The sequence below is a fragment of the Misgurnus anguillicaudatus genome, chromosome 8 (genome assembly GCF_027580225.2).
Source record: "Misgurnus anguillicaudatus chromosome 8, ASM2758022v2, whole genome shotgun sequence".
NCBI classification, from domain to species: Eukaryota; Metazoa; Chordata; class Actinopteri; order Cypriniformes; family Cobitidae; genus Misgurnus; species Misgurnus anguillicaudatus.
This window is the reverse complement of record NC_073344.2, coordinates 17,988,061-18,012,984: the sequence shown is the minus strand read 5'-3', so window position 1 is coordinate 18,012,984 and position 24,924 is coordinate 17,988,061. Positions and strand designations below refer to the sequence as shown.

Sequence of the window (24,924 nt, the reverse complement as noted above, 5' to 3'; positions counted from 1 at the left end):
ACGCAGCAAGGAATTGTTTTTATTTAATTTGTTAATATTTGCAACTTCAAAGTAAACATTTTATCAGTACTATTCCCTGAGAATCGAATTTATCGAATGACTTATGCTACTGTATAAATTAAGCTACAGCCATAATAAGATAATAACATATTACATAACGATATATTTAGATATATTATCTCTATATACAGTAGCATACTGTAAAACTTGACTTGAATTGGTATAGCTTTAGAAATGTTGGTCTCATGACACCCCAAAAAGTGAAGTAATTTCAAGGTGGCATGGACTTGACATTTGTGAGGATATTTACAAGAGAAACCGCTGAAACAAGCTCACGGTGGCTTTTATCTAAGCCTTCAAGGCGGGCGTTATTTGGTTTGTCAGTCAGAGATGGCTCTCGGGTTTAATAATGCGGTTTTGCTCGCTCTGCGGGTGTCCAAAGTGCTTGGTAATTCAGATATAATGATAAGATAAGAGATGATGGACAGAAGCTTCTGGGCACATGCCGTAGCTCAAAGAGCACACGTTTTCGACAACCAGCTGTGTACAATGGTGTTTTTCCTCTTTCATTATTAAAATACCGGAGGAGCTACAGGCTAAAGCGTCTGTGACATTTCCTGCGAGCGCTCGGCACATTGACCCCTGTCTCCTGGGGGCTAGCATTAAGTTTCCATGGCAATACGGAGATTTGTAAAAATGACCAAAGGAATAAAGGCAATCCTGCAGAAAGACATATTAAAACCAAACAGGCACATGTGCCAAACTTTAAATTTAATGTCTGTGCAGACACTTGTATGGATTTTGTGTGAAGCAGCTGTGACGTAATCGTATGCCGCAACCGTTCCCCCCTCCAAAGAAGCCTCACGTTACCATGTCGCTTATCCTGGGGTAATTTTCTTAACACATTCTACACTGTTCAATTATTCATTGCGCTGATTTAGTATGGGTACATTTGGCTTCTGCCACTTCACAAGATAATTTCAAGTCATTTCTCAACTCAAAATAAATCAACGTGGCACCAGCTGGCGCAATAATTTAGCTCCAAATCAGTTCGAAATGGACTTAAGTAATATGCTATGAAATAATCTGCTATGTTCTGCTTTAAGCCATTTATATTCTACACTATATATCAAGGGTGTCTGACAGAGGTGCCACGAGTCTCCTCTAGAGACACTTTTTTTTGGGTAAAAAAGTATTTTCAGTTATATTCCATCCACAGTATACAGTTTATCGGTTAAAGGTACATAGATTATTATGTAAGGAATAATTGACGATGGGCCATTGAATTATAAGAAAATAATGCACACCCAAGGTGGTAATCCAAATATATTTAAAGGACCGTAGATTACTATTCTGCTTATACCACCGTTACCACAAACATTGCTCTGGTGCCTATTTTTAAGACATTTGACAATTTGGGTGTGGGGTTATCGAAAAATAATTCACCCGTGGAACATTTCTCAACAAATCAGAATAAATGTGCATTATTTTCTTTCATTATTCCTTACTTATACCACAGGTCTGTTAAATGCTTTATTCTGATTGGTTGAGAAATGCTCCAATTTTTTATAAACACACATGTCTGTGATAAACGTGGTATAAGCGAAATAATCGACTCTGGTCCTTTAAATTATTTTAAAATAATGCAGACCTGCGGGGTAACTCCGCTTTGCAGATTTTGCGCTTAGAAATTTTTCTTGCATTTAGTGTTTAAGAAAAATTTTCAAGATTTTTTTGCTTACCCCATTGGCAGATTTTTTTTGCTTGTTTTATGCACAAAATGACTTAAATTTGATATTTTTGGTCTAAAAACTACACTTATTTTCTTGGATCGTTTTGTTCATCAAGAAAAAGCATCTTAATCTAAGATTTTTTTTATATTTTTACTGAAAACAAGACAAAAATACTAAGAAAATGTTTTATTGCAAATCATTATTTGCAGTCTAGGATTTGTCCCCAGAATGAAATGGTCTATTATTACCTTATTTGAAAGGGTCATGAATAATAATGTTGAGCTCTGCTCTGATTGGCTGTTTCTCAGAGCAGCTTATTTCAGTAGCTCTCTCTGTGTGTGTGTGTAAACAGACTTTATGTTTGAGCCTGTATCAGATGAAGACCCAGAATTTGAGGAATATTATTCAGAGATTGGAAATGGACGTTTCTGAGTGGGATTTTTTCAGTATGGACCTGCAAAACTTAACCGTAACATCAATAGTAGAATGTGGCAGTCTAAACGGTAGCATACAGTTAAGCAATATCGCTCGAGTAGGAGTGTGATATAGCTCTATATCATCACGGCTGTGATTAGGCCGTAGGCTATATCACACGACTCCGAGAGCGATATTGCTTTTATACAACAGTTCGACGGCACACGTTTGAAAAAAGAAAACTAGAAAACAACAACGGAGTTATTTTAAAATCCTCTTTGTTTGAGAACTACTTTCTTCCGCCACGGATTTGAGGGCGGCCAGAATGACAGGTAACACTTTCGGCTGCTTTGAATCTCATAACAACTCAATGGACGGAAAAGCCGTTTCTTTATATTACCGTTTCTTGGTCACAAAGTGTAGTTTTAAGATTAGTTCAGTCGAGAATGTATATGTATTATATTTAAATCTACAGTCGATTACTAAAGAGAGCGCCTGTTTGAACGTTTGCTTAGTGAGATTCGGTACGTATGAGAACCAAAGCATGAGCGGACGTCAGTGTTCACTCGCCCCGCTGCCCACCGCCCTCTCTGGGCTACATCTCTGACAGGGATTCCCTGGCTCTCATGTCGGCCTTGTTTGTTTTTGATGGTCAAAAATGAGATCAAATCAGCAGTATTTGGTGTCATGATCAAACTATTACTTGTTTTTTTATTCATATTTAGTGTCTTTTGTGTTGTTATTGTTTTGGCGCGAGGTAAAAGTTAATAAAACTACTTGTATAATGTTACTATTGCGTTCCCATTTACTCTTAACGCGATACGAGCACTCGATTATTATTAAACTTTGTTCTTGTCAGTACTATATAAAACGATTTTTTTTATAAGTGTCAGAGAGATGTTTTTGCATGCTGCTTATAAATATATCAGTGGCGATATCTCATAACATGTTTTAATAGTCACGTCATGATAAAATAAATGATCAATGTCCACATTTAAAAGCTGCAGTGCTTACCTGCAGTTCCACGGTGTTTTCGCGTTCTGATAAGAGATATTGCTCCAGAAAAAAAATAGTTTACATTCCTCTTTCCAAGTGTTAATCATCCACACGATGTGACAAGACATTACTCCCATTAAGTTTAACGTAACATCCAAGAGCGCTGATCTTTGACGGAATAATAACTTACGATTGGGATTCACACACTGATTCACGAGCGAGTGAACTAATGAGACACACGGAGAGTGATTCAAAACAGCGCGTTTGTGTGGGTCCGTGTGTGTGGGCAGTCTTTCCATTCAGAGATGAGCCTGTTTAGAGGACCTCCATTCACTAGGTGGCGGAATGATACGAAAGGTGAAGCGGTTACTGTGCCGTTATCAGTAGAATATTGCACGCCTCTTAGCCAATCAGATTCGAGAACCAGAAAGAACTGTTGTATAACATTAACTAGCATATATTAACTCAGTCTCTACAAAGTTGTTTTTAGCATTATAATAACATTGTAATTAATTTAATGTGTAAATAAATGTTGGGGCGTACATCACGACTGTAACATCACAGTCAGTGTTATGCTGAGATTGGCCTGTTTTTAGTGGTCTTTTGCATTCATGATGTTTACATAAGGAGGAAACAATCCTGTTTGAGGCTCATGATATGTCATTAGCATACAGAACTCTTATTATTCATCTATGCCTAGGTAAATACATAGTTTTGCATCGTACGGCACCTTTAAACATTTCAAACGTACATTTTTCAGTTAAACTTAAATTTTTAGACGTTACCAATTGAAGTAATTTTTTGAATTGATCGAACTTTTACTTTTTACAGTGTATTAGTCTATCTATTTTCACCAGTTTTATCCAATAACACAGATTTGTGAATACAGTAGGCACGATCACTGTATCAGCTGTATCAGACAGAAGCAACACACTGTAAAAAATTAGCTGTAATTATGCAGCTTGTTGCCAGTAACTTACTGTAGAAGATAAAGACTGAAAATGTTTGGTGTTCATTTGGCTTTGAACAAGCTGTTGCCAGTAAATAACATAAATGTAAAATCTACAGTAAGTTACTGGCAGCTATTTGCCAGTAATCCTGTAATTTCTACAGAAATATTTTTACAGTGCACCTTTTGCCATGTGACTTTTTGAGAGGCACTTATTTTCTAGGTCTGAAAAACACAACAAAAGAGTAAAAAAAATGTAATATTTGAAGTCTGCAGCAGTATTTCCTGTAGTAATCGAGTCTTTTAATTTCAGCAGAATCTATCCCCAGGGTCAGCATCTGTGCGGGGAGAGACGAAGAAGTGCGAGAAATAGCGTTTATCAGGGCCAAACACTGTGGGCTTATGGGTCTACTCAAACCTGGCTCCTTTAATCACAAATGGCTTTCCTGCTTCATTCTTTCACTGTGATATTTATCTCTTTCTCTCGCTCTCATATGCACACAATTCCTTCTAGGAATAGAGCAACACACATGCCGCCCGAAATCTGCGCGGGGACCAAGATGGATTACTGGTGCTGCGCTGGCAGATTCTTTTCTTGAAAAAAGATATTAGCCTGCGGTCCCCTAAGATAAAACTAATCCCACTGACTCTAACATGGCTCTTAGAGCAGTAAAGAGCACAGGAAACCAATCACGACCAAATATCTCTGCATTCATTTGCACACTGGGTTGAGTTTTATTTCCACACGCAGAAAAATACATTTGAAAAATGATGGGTTGTTTCAGCCCATTGTTGGGTCAGACATGGAGATTTTGTAGGCGAATTTAAACCAACCAATAAGTTTTACCACATTTTACCCAAACTACACAGAGTGTATTTTTAAAGATTATTGCATTTGCATAAAACGGTTTTCTTGATTTTCATTACTTAAGATAAAACTCAGCTATCACCGCATCACCCAGACTTTTAGTGATTTTACTTAAAGGGGACATTTCACAAGACTTTAAGATGTCAAAAAAATATTTGGTGTCCCCAGAGTACGTATGTGAAGTTCTAGCTCAAAATACAGTAAAAAAATTGACTTATAGACAGTTTCATCGGACGCACGTGTGCTGACGCGATACACGTCTGGATCCGAACTTTACTTCTGGTTTCGTTTTTTAATGGTCTGACTAGTTGCTAAACTGATCTCTTGAACAAATGCCTCGTCGAAAATTATTCTTAGCGGAATTTTCCGGAAGTTACGTGCGGACCACGACAGCTGCTTGTTTATGTTGTTACTGCTGAAACCGTCTATAGCATGTTAAAATTGCCACTTTGTAGTTGTAAGCAAAAATGTGCCATTTTTGGGTGTCCTTTTAAATGCAAATGAGCTGATTTCTGCACTGAATGGCAGTGCCGTGGTTGGACAGTGCAGATTAGGGGGCGGTATTATCCCCTTCTGACATCACAAGAGGAGCCAAATTTCAATGACCTATACCAAAACTAAGTTACTGGGTTGATCTCTGTCACATTTTCTAGGTTGATTGAAGCACCGGGGACCCAATGATAGCATTTAAACATGAAAAAAGTCAGAGTTTCATGATATGTCCTCCTTAATGAAAGTTGTACTAATACACTTACTGTATGTTTTTCTTTTTTATTTGTATTGTGTGTTAAACAATTGTAAAAGTAATGAGGTACTTGAGGCTAGTGCTGTTAATGTTGTTCATGTTATATTACATAACTTTATTTGTTTAATATTTTTAAACCCTAAAACTTCATTTCCAAATTTTGGACTTAAATGTCAAACAAACCGCATTTTCATTATTCTGCATGGAAAATTTAATTAAACCTGCGCATCAATTGTGTTGGAATGCAAACATTAGTGCCAATCGATGTGCTGTCCACTGTCTTGATTGACCAATTGTCTGCCGTGCAAATCTATACCTATAGATTGTCTGTGGCAAAGCCGCACCACATGGCATATCAAATTATGCTCTGCTAGTTAAAGAGTCTTTTAGGTACCATTAGCAAAACACAGGCATAGGAGGTTAAATAAATGACATTCAATTTGAAGGGTGGGTAATATGTTGATAGAGGCCCACTACGATTGGGGTTTTACCACAAATTCGATGCTATAAGGCATGTTCCAGATCTCTGCTGGTGGGCCCGTTCCCCTTCAGCTGACATTCCTCGGAAATGACACCGACTAATTTCCCTCAGGTGAGAGAGAGAGGGGTATGAAATTAAAATAAACCATATGAGCTGGCAACATAACAGTTGAGAGCGTGCCTCGGGGTGAGCTAATGAGGAATAAGGTAGTCTGTATTTTCGAGAGACGGCATCACGTTTAATCTTTGTGTCTATGAGAAGTTCCAAACAGGTGTTCAATTAGATTAAAAGGAAAAACAGAACAATAGGCTTTAAAACGCAACATCAAATAATATCAACATTAGTTTTTTTAATAAATACGACAGAATGCTTTTTACATAATGCCACTTAGTTTGCATTTTAGAGCTTGTTTAACGCAATTACAAAGTGGAGCTTCTTATTAAAACATCTGTTTTTAAACTAAAGGAACATAATGTTGCAATAGTTGATGTCAACAAGCGAACAACTTTGGATGCTTTTAGAGATTAAATCCTAAAACAAGATAAGGGAAAGTGGCTTTAATTAAATAAACCTAAACGGATCCCAACCCTCAATCGCGTCCTATATCAGGGAAGACAGCGGCGTCGCTCGCCTTCTATCCCTGAGCTTTTCAATTGATATCACGCCACCGACGCCCTTCATTCACCTGCATCGCCGTCTCTTGTGGCAGATGTGCTTTTAAATGGAAATCATCCTGACAAGCAATCACTTCATAGAGTGTGTACTCATCCCACTCCTTTCCTTTCAGCTTCGTCTTTTCTCACGCTCGGTAAAGACACAAACCGCATCTACAAGTGGGAGAAGTTAACTCGACATTAAAACGCTTCCTCAAAACGTTCTGTGTATATTTGTGTTATTATTTGTTTGGGTGAAAACATGGCCACATTGCACCTGAAACTCGTCCCAAAAAAGTAAATCTATTCTCAATAAGGTCATACATCTACTTATGAGCTTTACATTTTCATGAAATTACTGTAAATCTGATATTTTTGTTAAAGGGGACATTTTATGTAAAATAAATCTTTGGTGTTCCAAGAGTACATATGTGACGTTTTAGCTCAAAATACCAAACACATAATTTATTATAACATGTTAAAATGTGCAATTTTGGGCGTGTCCTTTAAAATGCAAATGAGCTGATCTCTGCACTAAATGGCAGTGCCATGGTTGGATTGTCACGATTTGTAGGAGAGAACCCAAGTGCAAGACAGATGTACAAAAATGGGAATTTATTGTGACACAAAAACAGAAATCAACAACCCACAAGGGGGCAAAACAACATAACCAGGATAACAGAATAGGATGGATGACACTAAACTGGGTAACACTGAACAATAAACTGACAAAACACAATACACGGGATTAAAGGAATATTCAATTTTCTTAAAAGAAAAACCCAGATAATTTACTCACCACCATGTCATCCAAAATGTTGATGTCTTTCTTTGTTCAGTCGAGAAGAAATTTCGTTTTTTGAAGAAAACATTGCAGGATTTTTCTGATTTTAATGGACTTTAATAGACACCAACAATTAACACTTAACACAAAACAGTTTTTTTCAACGGAGTTTCAAAGGACTATAAACAATCCCAAAATCTTATCTAGCAAAACGATTGTCATTTTTGACAAGAAAAATAATAAATATGCACTTTTAAAGCACAACTTCTCGTCTAGATCGGGTCGTGATGCGCCAGCGTGACCCCACGCAATACGTCATGACGCCAAGAGGTCACAGAAGACGAGCGCGAAACTCCGCCCCAGTGTTTACAAGTGTGTTGAAAGAGGACCGTTCCTACGTTGTTGTATGTGGAATGATACTAATTAATGTCTTTGTGTCAGTTTATTGTTTACAATGGTCCGCAAATGCGTTTTATATAATATGTAACACGTGACCTCCCTACGTCACTATGCATTTACGTTAGGTCGCGCTGGACCGGATCTAGACGAGAAGTTGTGCTTTAAAAGTGTATATTTGTTATTTTCTTGTCAAAAATGACAATCGTTTTGCTAGATAAGACCCTTATGCCTCGTTTGGGATTGTTTATAGTTCTTTGAAACTCTGTTGAAAAAAACTGTTACGTGTTGAGTTAAGTGTTAATTGTTGGTGTCTATTAAAGTCCATTAAAATTAGAAAAATCCTGCAATGTTTTCCTCAAAAAACATAATTTCTTATTGCATTTCAAGTTTATTGAGTAGGCTCGCATGATTTTCGATTGGGGGGCTTTAGAAAAGAGCCCAGCTCCCCTTTTGCACCTGCACTCACTCTTTTATTAAAGGTGCAGTGTGTAATTTTTAGAAGGATCTCTTGACAGAAATGCAAAATAATATACAAAACTATATTATCAGGGGTGTATAAAGACCTTTCATAATGAACCATTATGTTTTTATTACCTTAGAATGAGACGTTTTTATCTACATACACCGAGGGTCCCCTTACATAGAAGTCGCCATTTTGTGCCACCATGTTTTTACAGAAGCTCTGAACGGACAAACTTTTTTACTAAGTTGTCTCTGGCGATGACATGTTTGTCCGGTGGCGGCTACCGTAGCTTCTCTATGTGTTTCAAAAGCAAAAGGTGAGCAGTGGACTGAGCCTTTGGTTGCAATTCGCAACCTCACCACTAGATGCCACTAAAATTTACACACTGCACCTTTAAATAAATATTTATATGATTGTAAAGTAAAATAAAGTTTACGGGGCAGTTTCCCGGAAAGGGATTAGACTAGTCCTAGACTAAAATAAATGTAAGACTTGTCCAAACTGAAAACAACTTGCAATGCCATATCTTAAAATACACCATTGCCTTTTGTTTTGCTTCAAAATGCACACAAGTAATGTATTTAGTAAGGCATGTTTGTTAAAACTAGTTATATTTCCTAATTAAACTAAGGCCTAGTCCTGTCTTAAATTAATTCCTGTAACCACCAATATAATCTTTAAATATAATTTCTTGCAATTTTTTATGTGCCCCTCTGGTAAAACACTGGCCCCTCTTTGGCCCGCCTAGTGAAATTTGTCTAGAACCGCCACTGATTCGAAGCTTCGAAAAGCTTCATTTCTCCCATCACTAGTAACAAACACAAGGACCTTAAATAGGGGAGAACTAATGAAGACAACAGGTGACATGGATTAAACAATGAGGGTGACAAGGGAGCGAGGTAAAAGTGACAAGACACCGGAAACACGTGGTCTAGTAAAATCAATACTGAGACCACGTGATCCCACACAAAACATGGGCCTGTCATGATCCTGCCACAGGACTAGATTAAACAAAGGGTTAAGATGGCAGAATCATGACATGGATAGTACAGATTAAGGGGCGGTATTACCCCCTTCTGATGTTATAAAGGGGAGACAAATTTCAATTACCTATTTTTTCACATGCTTGCTGAAATTGTTTTATAACACTAAGTTACTGGGTTGTTCTTTTACACATTTTCTAGGTTGATAAAAGCACTGCGAACCCAATTATAGCACATAAACAAGGAAAAAAGTCAGATTTTCATGATATGTCCCCTTTAATACTTTGACTAAATAACCAGCAAATACAATGTTTTATTAATTTTGAATTATAGCAATAATAATGAGAGTGTCATATTTTGATATTGATAATTGGGGTGAGGTGCTTGTAATCACCAGGACCCCAACAAATGGGTAATGTCAGCACTACTCTTTTATTTATGTTTTTTGTAAAATGCCACTTGCTTATTTTTCTTTCTCATAATTTTATGGTAATATAACCCTGACATGTTTTATAACAGCTTTCATAAGATTCCCCCTTATATACTTGTGTCCCTGGTTCTTTAGTTAACTTGCCCAGCAGTAGTTCAGAACCAGAAATTTCAGGAAGATCAAAAGGCGACGGTCCAAATTTCCTCCAAAACTCATTCCATCATATATAGCAGGCAACCTTTAATCTTCTTCAAAAGGCTATTCTTTGAGAGAGGCCAATTTCCGACACAGAAAAAAGTCAAGTCTCCATTAGTTTGCCTTTTACAAATTATGCCTCCACAGAAAACCTTTGATCCTCTGTGTTAACTTACATTTATAGACCTAATATTGTCATCTTGTGACCGACGAATAGATTTTAAAATAAAAAAAAAATCGCTAATTAATCACACTTTCTCTTGAGGCAAACCTTTTTATAAAGGTGCCTATGCTGTAAAAATTCCTTGTTGCACTTAAATGTTAAATGTTTAAACAACTTGAATTAATAAGTCATTAAAACTTTATAACAAGTTAAAGGAAAACACTACAATTTTTCAATATTTTACTATGTTCTTACCTCAACATAGATTAATTAATATATTTTTTAATCTTTTCAATGCGTGCACTTTTAATCTTTGTACAGTGCTTCATGAATATGTTAGCATTTAGCCTAGCCCCATTCATTCCTATGGCTCTAAACTAAAGTTTTATTTTGTGCCACCATACTTACTCGTGTAATTACTCATGTAACATTCTTTAAATAGGGAAAACATGGAAGTGTTCGGTGGCTTCTAAATTCATCCCTGTTTGGATCCTAAGGAATGAATGGGGCTAGGCTAAATGCTAACACATTCACGAGGCGCTGTACAAAGATTAAGTGCACGCATTGATAAAAGATAGGTATGTATTAATTCATCTAAGTTGAGGTAAGAACATAGTAAAATATTGAAAAACGTGGTGTTTTTCTTTAAAAGTTGATATAAATTAGAAAAAAAATAATGGGGTGGTTTCCTGGACAGGGATTATCTTAAACCAGGACTAGGCCTTAGTTTAATTAGGAAATATAAATAGTTTTAACAAACATGCCTTACTAAAAACAAAGGGTGAGGCTAAACAAAGGGCACTGTGTATTTTAAGATATGTCAGTGCAAGTTGTTTCAGTTTGGACAGCTCTTACATTTATTTTAGTCTAGGACTATTCTAATCCCTGTCTGGGAAATTTCTGGGAAATTTACTTAATTTCTACCAACTCCTCACTAGTCAAGAAAGTTGAAATTGCTTCTTATTTCAAGTTGTTTAAACTTAAAAATTTAATTGCAACAAGGAATTTTTACAGTCTAATTATATAGCCCTGTCTCTAAAAAATTAGCATGATATCACAGGAATTCACATGCATTTTAAGAGTTGACCAGGTTGTACAAAGTGAATCGTACAAAACGTTACAATTATTCAAAAAAACAAAAATGAAACCCCTCCCCAACCTCAATGTCACAGTTGCTAAAGCAAATCATTCAGAATGTTATAATATGAATTAACCACCTCGCAAAATACGTACAAATTGCCATGAGATTGTGTTGGTTACAACCATAGACTGTAAAAAAAGATGGACGTAGTGTCCGTGACGTCACTCATAGGTTTCTGAAGATCGTTTTTGAAGCTTAAAGTAGGCGGTGCCTGTCGTCGCCATCTTGGCTGCACGTCACCACGCATCACTTGCAAATATTCAAAAATGGGTGGAGAGGCGGGACGTGGGTGAACCTGAGGTGACTGGTTGCTGAAACCACGCCCGCCTACTTCAACTCTAGCGACGGCAGTGGCGTTTCAACCGTCCCTCATGTGGCCAAGCCCTTAATTATGTGGAACTTTAAGGCTTAATATCATTTAAACTGATGAGTTACAAAAAAATTCACCCCCCTCACAGTTGTGTTGAAGGGCAAAATTAGCTATACAGACCAAAAACACCTTTTGTACCAGGCTGTAAACATATTTTCTACTGTAAAGTTGGCCATTTTAACATGGAGGTCTATGGGAGTTGACTCCCTTTTGGAGCCAGCCTCAAGCGGCCAGTCGATTAATTGCGGTTTAAATCACTTCCGTATTGGGTTCATCAAAGAGATCGGAAGGTTGCCCCTCGGTTACAACCCAGCCATAAGTCATTTTTTTGTGATTTCCTGTTTTTCATCCTACATAATGTAAAGAACATTCTGTGAAAATATAACCTTGATATCTTTAATCCTGGATTTAACAAACAGTATGTTCAATGCAGTGAAAAACATATTACCCATAAACTAATCTCCACACTTCCAGCAACCCACAAAGAAACATCTTTTATCATCTGCAGTGTTACATATTCAAGAGGACACACGGTAGCAACCATCGTATCCCACAACTGGCCGCTGTAATAACCTCCCTTGGGTTGCTGCAAGCTGCAGACGAACTTATTATATCCTACTGTTTGTTAAACAAGCGCACATCAGCAGAGCACAGGCAGAAATTAGCTGTCAACTCGAGCAGTATGATCTCACACTATTCTACAGCAGTCATGTACGATCAGCTCAGATGCAGTCCTGGAAACGCACGCTCGGACCGAACGAATGTCAGTCCATCCGCTAACCTGTCCTACATAACAAAAGAGCCGAATGCGTGTTCAGCTCAGCTCTTTAGCCCTGTCTTTTTCGGTTTATCTGTTTCTTCTGAGGCTATTATATATATGAAGCAGTGTATGACTTTCAAAAGGTTTGTGTCTTTGGTGGTGCCATAATCCTCTTACATTATAAAAAGAAAATGTTACTTCTTTCACATTAATGTTATCTAAAAAATGGCTAGGTTTTTGCAAACTGTATGGGGCGATTACCCGGACAGGGTTTATAGTAGTCCCAGACTAAAATGCATGTTGAGCTGCCTTATCTTTTTTTAAAAACACCTTGTACCGACATATCTTAACATGTATCAGTGCCATTGTTTTGTCTCAAGATGCACACCAGTATTGTTTTTGTAACGTTTGTTTGTAAAAACAACTATAAATGTCCTAATTTATATATACACAATATGGCGCCATTTCCCAGACAGGGATTATCTTAAGCATGGACTAGTAGTTAGTCTAATTAAGAAATATTACTAGTTTTAACAAACATGCATTACTAAAAAAATAACTTGTGTGCATTTTGATGCAAAACAAAGGGCACTGATGTATTTAATGATATGTCAGTGCAAGTTGTTTTCAGTTTGGACAGCTCTTATATTTATTTTAGTCTAGTCTAATCCCTGGGTTATTTTCAACCCAGCATTGGGTCAAAAAGGGATGAGCCCAGCAGATGGGTTACAATAACCCAAACATTTTTATATTTAACCCAACAATGGGTTAAAAAAACAGTGGCGGCTCGTGACTGCTCATCCGAGGGGCGCAAATTTAAAATATGTGTTCGGAGTGTTTTCAAAATCATGTGAACCATGTGCATCACGTGTTTTGTCAAAATAAGTGCCTGCTGCACACGCGTCAAAACCGTTTATGATAAAAGAGACGCTCACGTTCCCTAAATACACGCAAGACAATCCCTTAACAGTAAACTCTGATTACTCATGAGATTATGTGAGTATCTGGCAAACGCGAGCGTCTCTTTTATCATAAACCCTTTAGACGCATCTGCAGCAGTCACTTATTTTGACAAGACACGTGATGCACACTGGATCTCTCGATGCGCAGAACACATATTTTGAAATTATGAACCACACACATGACGGGCTACATACATGCTGTGATGAACTTCGCATCGAGCACCCTCGAAAAAAGAAGTCACTGGCCACCACTGTAAAATAACCCAGCATTTTGGGCCTCCAAGGTACTAATATGAACTCTTTGGGTGCAAAGGTGTACCCCAGTGACAGCTAGTGACCATTTTTGACCATTTTAAATATGGGCAAATAAAACCTATTATTAAATAAGCCCAATATTTGGGTTTGTCCAAATTTACCCAACTACAGGTTCAAAATTGTATTATAAAACGGACAGTTCTGGTTCTTCATTCTGATTGGTTGAAACACGTTCTAAGCCGTGATAAAATACCCCGGTAAACCCATGGTTCAGACCGCATTACATAAATATCACTGCGCCACTGTTGCCGCGTACTGATTTATGAAAAGAAACACCACAGTCTTTAATCATATTTTTAATTTTTTTACAATTGCACAATTATGGCGATATCCAGATAAATGTCAATAAATATTGTTGAGTCATCTCGTCAATAGAGAGAAAACGTTCCCTGGGGAGTATCTACCTCAAATTCATATTTCTGCTATCCACTGGGTGGCGACCTTACCCAACTTAAACACTGACGCATTCACTCAACACTGAAAACACCGTCATGGCTCCGAATCTCATTTCTTACAAAAGTTCTTCACAAAAATGGAATTATCTCCGCTTTTTGCTGAAAATTTGAGAGGTGATAAGAGAACAAATGAAGGTAGGATGAAACTGTTTTTTTTTTTTTTGAAAGCGGATGGTCTGTTCTTTCAATTGATATTTTATGTTTATTTAAAGAAGATAACTGGGTGGCAACTTAAAAAAAAAAAACGCTGACGGGGAAAGAGTTAAGCATGCTTCCAAGCATATTTGATCATCACTTCAACAGTTGCACAATACAAATGTTAATGTTTAAAATAGATGAATGTTGATTTATACAAAATAACAACAACAGTCTTAAATCATATTTTTCATTGTGTCTTTGCTGCGTCTGTGTTAGATGGTACCTACGCTCTGTATCAGACACACTTGATTCTGAGGAACTACTTTGTTTGGCCGAAAAGAGTAATATTTGTACTAAAATTATTACAACTTATTTGTGTTTAATTTTATGAAATCCTGCTAACGTTAAGCATATGAAGTAACCTTCTATAAAAGCAATAAACCCCGCAAAGCAGTGGGGTTGCAGTGCATTTTATAACAGCTTCGCGTCGTGCCTAACAACGCCACTTAGCTGTTATAAAATACACCTGTAACCCACTGCTTCTTGGGGCTTATTGCTTACTTAACACAATGTCTTACAGTACAATATATAGAAACTTGAACCCATGACCCTGGCATGCTCTACAAGTTGAGCTACAGAAAAATAAGATATTATTTGTAAATAAAGATTTATTTAACAGTCCTTGCCTACATAAATCAGATGACTTCTAAAGACTTGAAGAATACAGAATATCTCAAGCTGTATGGTACATTTCTAAACTTGACAGATGTTGTCAATACGAGATGTCATTGTATGGAAAAAAACTATGAAAATATTTTCTCTTCCCTTTCACTCCGAAAAAAACTGTATGAAAACTTACAAAAGTTGTCAGTGGGGCGGTACCTTTTCAAAAAGTACATTTTTATCCAAAAGGTGAATATACCTCATTGGGACCCTACATACTGGTACCTTAAATGTACATTTCCGTCCCAGTGACAATTTTTGTACCTTTTTTCTGTTTCATATATGTTCCAAAGTGAAAGTGACAGCATTGCAGGTCGAGACGAGGTTGTGTGAAATGACTTTTTTTTGGTGTAACTAGCCCTTTAAAGATAAAACAGTAACTCTCTCTCATTCGATCTCTCTCTCTCTCTTTCTCTCTCTCTTTAGCAGAAAAGAGGCTGTCGCTATGAAGATGGATTATCCTGCCGGTGAAACCAGCTCCTCTCCTTCTCAGCTGTCAAGGAGAACTTGCACAATTATGCCAATTAATCTTACACAAAAGGAGTTCAAATGCACCCCTCTTTGATTGGGTTTGGCTCCCAGACAGGTGCATGCACTCAGCATGTATCCGCACACACGCATACACTAACACCCATTTGCATACAACAATACGTCTGATTGTAAATTACTCTCTAATGGCATTTCCACTTAATGAGAGTGGTGTCTTTATACCTGCTGCTGTTTACAAGGTTAGAAAGAAATGACAGGGATGTAACATAAATAAGTAGATTGATGCGGCTAAAGTCAAAGCCAAGTTACAGTAATCCAGCGCGTTTTAAGGCAAAGTTCAATGACAAAAAGTAGAACGGGGCTTATTTTTATAGATTGGAAATTGATTGGATTGTGAAAAGTGGGCGTTACGTACATGTACTAGAATAGTGCAGGGTGGGTAAAGGGCAAGGGATGAAAAATAAGAGGTCTTGGAAATGTCAGCGTAATGGAAAGTCATTTCAGGGGCGGAGCAAGGTGATGTATTTTGATGAACAATTACGAAGACAGACATTTTGAAGATCTTTACACTGATAAATTGTGCTCAGTTACATGCAGTGCTGATTTTTTATGGTATAAAATCCAACCGTTCGGTTTAAATTAATCTAGGCTGGGTTGTTTTAACTCATAGTTGGGACATTTTCTGAGTTAAATTAAATTAGCATTTGCAACCATGACTATGGAATCTATGGCTGGGCGATAATGACCAAAATGTATATAATTTTGGAAAGAATGGCGACGTGCAATATCTCTGTGTTTTCTACATGTTGGGATTAATGTTTATGCAAGTCAAAGCCTCTTGTAACATCTCACGATCACTTTTATTAAAACAAAGTACAGGTATGATGGAAATAAAATTCAAAGACATGGTTTTAAAAAATATACAGCAACACACTGGTCGTAAGTTTATGTCTGAGCTTAGCATACATTTCTGGCAGATCTTTTGTTGCAAAAAATTAAGGTCATATCAGACCAGACCGATAAACATGGTATTGTCTCATCACGTATCCCGCTGGGAAAAATACCAATATTACCAAAACCTGATATATCACTCAGCCCTAGTTGAAACAACTTATTTTGTATAGGAAACTAAAAAAGACACTTTATACAGAAAATAGTATTATTGTTATGGCCTGTAACATCTTATTAAAATAATTAAAAATGTAACCATTTTGAAAAAGTTGAAAAATAATGACTATGGGCACCAAATGTACCAACAATTATATATTCACCCACATCGCTTATACAGTTTCTATAAGGAACAGGAAAGAGAGTTTATGTCAGAAAGTGTAAGTGTGTGCACGGACAGAAAGAGGTGTGCGTGGGTATACTGTAGGTGCGCAAGGCAATGCCAGAGGGGCTTGAAATACAGTCAGCATTTTCAAGAAATATATTCAGTTCTGCAAAAAGTTCCCTGGCTGCTTTCCAGGTATTGACAATACAATCAAACATTCTGACCGGGCCTTGTTGGCGACAATACAGCTTGGGACTTATGGATGCTCACTCGTGATTTACACATTTTTCTTTTTAATTGCCTTTGTGTCAAAGTTACTGTACTATAGGTGAAAAGGTGTAGATGGAACACACTTCACAAGAAAAGTAAAATTTTTTTTACCACAAACCAGGCAGTATTAACACACTACCAAAAAATGCAGCATGAAATCAATTTAACCTACTATAAGAGATTTGTAGTTAATTGTTTCTCCATTTAAATTTTTGATTCAAACTATTACAAAAAAACAGATAATCGAGGGAAAACCATTATTGTGCAATTAAAATATAAATCACATGCAGCTGGACAGATTTGTTTGTAAGGCACTTCTAAAGGCACCACTGCTTTGACATACAGTATGTAGCCTATTGCAACTCTTACCTACACTGCAAAAAATTATTTTTAAGAAAAACATTTCTTAGTATTTTTGTCTTGTTTTCAGTAAAAATATCTAAAAATTCTTAAATTAAGATGCTTTTTCTTGTTGAGCAAAATGACCCAAGAAAATAAGTCTAGTTTTTATACCGAAAATATCACATTTAAGTGCTTTTGTGCATAAAACAAGCAAATAAATCTGCCAATGGGGTGAGCAAATTTTTTTTGTTGAAGAAAAATGTTCAAGATTTCTTTTTCAAGATCACTTTTATTAAAACAAAGTATGATGAAAATAAAATTCAAAGACAGGGTTTTTAAAAACAATATACAGCAACACGCTGGTTGGTAAGTTTATAGCATACATTTCTGGCAGATCTTGTGTTGCAAAAAATGAAGGTCATATAAGACCAGACCGATAAACATGGTATTGTCTCGTCATCACGTATACCGATGGGAAAAATACCAATATTACCAAAACCCGATATATCACTCAGCCCTAGTTGAAAGAAACAACTTATTTTGTATAGGAAACTAAAAAAGATACTTTATACAGAAAATATTATTGCAACTCTTACTTACACTGCAAAAAAGGATTTTTAAGAAAAACATTTCTTAGTATTTTTGTCTTGTTTTCAGTAAAAATATCTAAAAATTCTTAAATTAAGATGCTTTTTCTTGATAAGCAAAACGCCCCAAGAAAATAAGTCTAGTTTTTAGTCCAAAAATATCAAATTTAAGTGATTTTGTGCATAAAACAAGCAAATAAATCTGTCAATGGGGTAAGCAATTTTTTTTTGTTTAAGAAAAATGTTCAAATATTTTTTGCTTACCCCATTGGCAGATTTTTTTGCTTGTTTTATGCACAAAATCACTTAACTTTGATATTTTTGGTCTAAAAACTAGACTTATTTTCTTGGGTCGTTTTGCTCATCAAGAAAAAGCATCTTAATTTAAGAATTTTTAGATATTTTTACTAAAAATAAGACAAAAATACTAAGATTTTTTTCCCTTGAAAATCATTTTGTTTTGCAGTGTAATAAAAAGGTAAATGCATGTTTTCAAAGTCACTAAAGCTTTTTCACACAGACATTATGGAAAATGCATCCAGGATTTGTCCCGGACCGTTTATAAGTTGACATAACTTATAAAAACAAGTTGAAAATGTTTAATCTAATCTGTAGAGTTAAAGTAACATAAAAATATAAGTTGAAATAATTTGTTTTATAGCGCAGAGATGTTTTGATTCCATAAACACTTTTGGATCGCCTGACTGCACAGACAGTGGTGAGATTTAATATTTAAATGTCTTGTAAGTTATGTATGCTGTTTAAAAGAACAAAAATGAATCTGCTTAATGCATTCACTTACACGTCCAAATGGCTGCTTAAAATTCAAATAAGGCACTTTGCACTTTGTAACTGTGGAACACTTTGTACCCCAAAAGAAAACAACTGACAACATCTGACTAAGATGATGTTTACAACAAATAAAGTTAAACAATGACTACTACTCAAACTATTTAGTTTAGGAGTGTTTGTAAGCAGGTAGAACAAAAAACATTAATTAAAAAAATGACAGGGAACATAAAAAATCTCAAGAAACAATAGGCCAAAAAACATTGGGCAATAAAATCAAACCAAGTGGCATTTACAAACAAATGATGCTGGACCTTTTGTCGAAACTAGTTTTGCAATTTTAAACCACCTAAGCAAACAAGGTAATTGTAGTAGTAAGGGAGCATCAATTAACCACAGACGTTTCACAAGTTTGCTATTACCCTACGTTTTGTTTCTAGTTTTAAGCCATATATCTACTGTTCCATTATCCCGATCCTAACAAACTTGTATTTGTAAAATGCTTTGTTTAAGAAGTGTGCTAGTTTTCTAACCTTTAAACTAAATGCCATTCGATTTGTGTTATGTTTTTATTCAGTGACATCCATTTTTTAGGTGTGTCCAAATTGGGGACATTGTATTGAACCACACTTTGGGAACTGTTCTGTATTATATCATCACATTGGGTGTCAGACCATTTGGCTAATAAATGAAATTCCTGACTAAAGAAAATGATACTTTCCCGGACCGTGTTTAGATTAATCCAGGACTAGGCCTTAGTTATATTAGGTGGCGTGCACACCAAAGCTTTTACGCCCACGGCCGGCGTATGTTTTCAATTGGTTGGAAGCGTGGCGTTTTTCGTGCTGAAAGCCGGAGATCGGCGGCAGAGCGAGATTCAACTTTGGGTGAAAAGCACCGCTCGTCAATGTCAGGTCTCACACGGCCATCCAATCACAGTGGAGAAAGGGCGGGACAAATATCACAACAACCAGCTGGTGCATCGTACAATGACTGATACCAAAGCGCTCAGCTGAAGAAAGCTGGCGCTCAGCTGAAGAAAGCTGGCGCTCAGCTGAAAAAACAGCTGGCATTCGGTGTCCTCCAGGTGTTTTCATCCGCATTTAAAAGCTTTGGTGTGTACGCCCCCTTAAGACATTTAAGTAGTTTATACAAACAAACCTTACGAAAACCAATACTGATGTGCATCTTGATACAAAACAATGGCATTGATATATATATTAAAATATACAAGGGGTTCTTAAATTAACCTCAAACATGCATTTTAGTCTGGGAATTTGATAAGCCCTATCCGGGAAGCCCCCCTAAATTGTTTAAGAGAATCAGGGCAAGCCTGTAAAGATGCAAATTGGATTCAAAACCGAAAAAACATCACATATCAAATTGATGTCTTGCCGGCACTCTTAAAGGTGCAAACATGAAGAAATCTACATTTGGCTTTTCGCACACACATTCGGCTGAAGGACATTGGCAGCGTAACCCTTATGCAAACGGCCTGCCACTCTATTTGATGAGTATCCACACCAACTTTGTATATATGTAAATGACGGGCAAGCGTGCTGTGCACACACCAACAGATGCGCACACAGACACGCTGGACTTTACCTCGGTGTGGTCAAATGCAACCTCACTGGTCGGTGAAACACAACACTTGTATCAAGCTGTGCCTGGCTGCCACTCCACAGTTTAGACAGGGACATATGGCTGTTGATAAAGTCTGGTCTGGCATGGATATTGACCTCATGCTAAGAGTGTAGAGAAGTTGATTAACACCCTGCCTTTGATCGGGAGGGGTTAGCACCGGTCACCTGATAAACCCGCGGAGCACGGTTATAAGTGACTGTGTGATACTGCCTGCTGTTCTTAAATCAGGCTGTGTTTTAATAATCGTTTGCGCTTACTGATTTCCGCATGACAAGTGCATGCAGCCTTTCTAAAATCTCAAAGGTTTTTAAATATTTGAGAGTTCTCATACCTTAATTTAGTTGACAAAAAGACTGACAACACTTTATAATTAGGGATGCATAACGATTAATTGTGATTAATCTATAGCAGAATAAAAGATTTTGCTTACATCATATATGTGTGTGAACTGTGTATACTAACTTTGTATAGATAAAAGCACACACATGCATGTATATATTTAGAAAATGTTTACAATACTATTATCGCATAATATACATGATATTATTCTTCTTCTTATAATTATTACTACCCAAATATGTATTATTATCTGTTTAATTTATTGTTATTATTACTTTGTCTTATTTTTATTATTATTATTTTGCTTATTATCATTGCTTCATAATATTATCATCTGTATTATTATCAGTTTAATTTATTTATTAATTATATCACTGAGCAGAACAAATCATTGTCAAAATTGTTGTTTTTGTTGTCTGTTTTGTTTTTGTTGTTTACTACTTAACTATCTGTTGTATGTTTTGCAGAAAAGAAAATGTTTACATGTGTATATACATTTGTATATTTATGTATAATTTATATTATATCTAAATATAAATACTTAATATATAAATATATATATTTTCTTAAAATTATACATGCATGTGTGCATATTTATATATACATAATTATTATACACAGTTCACACACATATATGATGTAAACGAAAACTTTTATTCTGCTACAGATTAATCGCAATTAATCGTTATGCATCCCTATTTATAATAAAGTTGCATTTGTTAATGTTAGTTAATGCATTAGTTTACATTAACTAAGAAAGAACAATACAGCATTTATTAATCTTAGTTCATGTTAAATTTTGCATTTACTAATACATTTTTAACATCAAAGTTGTAACTGTTAATATTAGCTAATGCACAATGAACTGTTACTATTGTTAACAAATACAACCTTATTGTAAAGTATTATATTATGAGATGCATTGCTGTATACAGGCAATTTTCCAATGAGCATAAACATTTCTACCCAATATTACTGGGTAAACAGTCGATATTTTATTAGATTCAACTATTTTTATGGATACCAGATACAAGTATTGAATGAAATATAGATGTATATTTGCTTCCTTTTGCAAATGATTGTCGGAGTGCATTCTGGGATTGCCTTTACTGTGCAATACTCTCTGCATCCGATTGCAATAATGCATTTTTCTATTGAAACGACCTTTGTGTCAAAAATGCAATCCTCAATTTTCTCTAAGTGTATTCAGTAAATGTGTTTATTGGTGCAAAAAATCTATCCACCTTAAACTATCTGTGCACTTGCCATTTCCATCCGCGTTTTTAATTCGATATCCCAAAACTTCCAAATGAATAAATATGTGAACGGACACCCAACTGAAGGCACTTAAAGACAATACGTTTGAGAGCCGTCCATAGGCGAGGTCTGCAAAACACATCTGCAAATAACGGCCCCCGGCGAGGCCCTTGTGTTTCGGCGAAGTGTGCAAATAAAAGAAAGGGATAGTAAAACGAAAAGAAATAAAGAATGAACGAAAGATAGGGAGGCACTTAAAATCGAAAAGCAAAGCCCACTAGAGACATATCTTCACGGCCCTTAGCAGAGACATGCTGAGACATGCTGTTTTTCTGGCTCCTGTGCTCGGTTGCCAAAGGCAGAGATGAATGGTCAAAGTCAGCATTGGTGCTTTGTTGCTGTGAATAACAGAAATGATTTGACAAAGACATTATATCAACAACCGGATCTGAAGCATGACCTCGGTGTTGCGTGCTCCACAGCCACGCTGACTTTTCCTGGATCAGACTTTAAAAGCTGTGATTTTATATGGCGATATATATAAAATAACACAGGGAAAATAGGGGGAGATGAGTAATGACATGAGTGTGGGGTAAGGTGGCTACCTGCTGGTTTCTCTGAGGGCGTCGTTGCCTTTGCGCCAGGAGATGGTTCCACGCGGAGACATTTTGGGCTTGCATTCAATCAGTACATCGCCGCCTTCCCTCGCCAGAGTCTGACTCTTCAGCTGGTTCTGAGAGAAATCTGGAGCGACAGCTGCAACAAAACAGGCAGCTTTAGATCATATTAAGAGCAAACATCAACAGAAAGCACATTTTTTTGCTAAACAGGGAAACCTTATTACATTCGGGAGAAGCATCGCAGCAAAAAACTCTTTTTAATGTGGGTTATGCTCTGAATCGAATATTACCCTACTACATATAAATAATGCACAGCGTATACAGCCTACTATGTTTTAAAGAAACAGTACAGCATTTACTAAATAAACATTTAGCAGGGAAGCCATAAAGGAAACATAATTTTTTTGATTTTCCAAAAGCTAAAAAACAATTTCTAACATTTTTATAGTATGCAAAACCTTTTTCCACACTCTCAGATAAAGATACAAAAGCAGTCACTAGGACGGTATCCTTAAAAGGTCCTAATATGTTCCATTTAGATACAGATATGTACACATTTGATACCAAAATGTACCTTTGATGTACTAATATGTACTCTTTTTTTGTGTGTGACAGCTTTTTTACCTTTGTTTCTAAAAGTGCACTGTAATTTTTATTTAATCTAGACAATAAGTTGAAATACACACATTTGTTAAGAATACCCATACGGCAAAAAAAGAAAAAAAAATCTGGCCAAAAATATGTTTAAAATATATGCTAAATACATTTTGTAAAAAGTAAAGCTAAATTAAATGTATACTACAGGTCTGTTCAATGCTGTATTCTGATTGGCCGACAAATGTTACATGGGTAACTCTGCTTCGCGTCTTGCCGCATTTCCACCTTGGGCGTGCATTATTTTCTTAATATTCAATGGCCCGTTGTCAATTATTCCTTACATATTTTTCAATTTGAAAATATTTTATTCAAACCTTCATATTTGAGAAAATACGTATACGTATGTATAAAATATACAATTATAAGAATTTTGCAGTTGAAAATATATTTAATTTAAAATAACAATGTTTTGGTTTACAGGTTTGTTACATACAAACATTTCTTCCAATGCAATGTGAATATAAATGCTTTAAAAAGTATTTATTTATTTAAAAAATGTAAAATATAAAAAAATTGCCAAAAAATATATTTTTGTAAAAATTTATTTCAGCACATATATTTTTTGGACATTTTTTGTATATTTTGAAATATATTTAAAGGGCACATTTAACTTTTTTTAAGATGTAAAATAAATCTTTGGTGTCCCCAGAGTACGTATGTGAAGTTTTAACTTAAAATACCCCATAGATAATTTATTATAGCATGTTAAAATTTCCACTTTGTAGGTGTGAGCAAAAAAGTAACGTTTTTGGGTGTGTCCTTTTAAAAGCAAATGAGCTGATCTCTGCTGTAAATGGCAGTGCCGTGGTTGGATAGTGCAGATTAAGGGGCGGGATTATCCCCTTCTGACATCACAAGGGGAGCCAAATTTCAATTACCTATTTTTTACATGCTTGCAGAGAATGGTTTACCAAAACTAACTAAGTTAGGTTGTTCTTTTTCACAATTTCTAGATTGATAGAAGCACCAGGATAAAGTCACTTTTCATATGTCCCCTTTAAAATTATATTTGAAAATATATTTTTTTGCTGTTTGTGAACTTAATATAGTAAAAAAGAATATTTCCACTCTGGACCTTTTGTGAAAAAGAAAAGAGCCTTTAATATCTGAGGATATTAAAGGTTCTTTATGGAACCATACAGCCAAAAATGGTTCTTCTCTGGTATCATTAGCACACTTATTTGTTCAGTACTAAGCTACTGTTTTCACATGACACCATTGCATTGCACAATTAATTCGTCTGGTTATCGCCTAGGAAATAAAATTAGTTTTTTTTAGCATTGTTCATTAAATTTTGCTCATAAAATTTTTATAGTCTGATGAATAAACCAGATATTACTTTTGGTTTATTCACCATGACAGAAATAAAAGGTCAAGTCGAGCGCATAGCATTACACTCTTAAAAATAAAAGTGATGCCATAGACCAGTGGTTCTCAAACTTTTCGGCGTGTCCCCCCCTCCCCATTGTGTGGGATGCTTCCCTTCATGTCCCCTCCAAAGAAAGTTCATGAAATAAATCTCAAACTTAAAATTTAA

The 24,924-nt window shown here is 36.0% G+C and overlaps 1 protein-coding gene across 2 annotated transcripts in view; it reads right to left on the bottom strand.

The window, feature by feature from the left end:
- cntn4 (contactin 4) overlaps positions 1 to 24,924 on the bottom strand; it is a 238,867-nt gene that overhangs the window by 54,750 nt on the left and 159,193 nt on the right. For both annotated transcript variants that reach the window (XM_073870408.1, XM_073870407.1), the window contains exon 11: positions 22,716 to 22,866. In XM_073870408.1, coding sequence (XP_073726509.1) covers positions 22,716 to 22,866 — 151 coding nt within the window. The remainder of the gene's footprint in view (positions 1 to 22,715; positions 22,867 to 24,924) is intronic.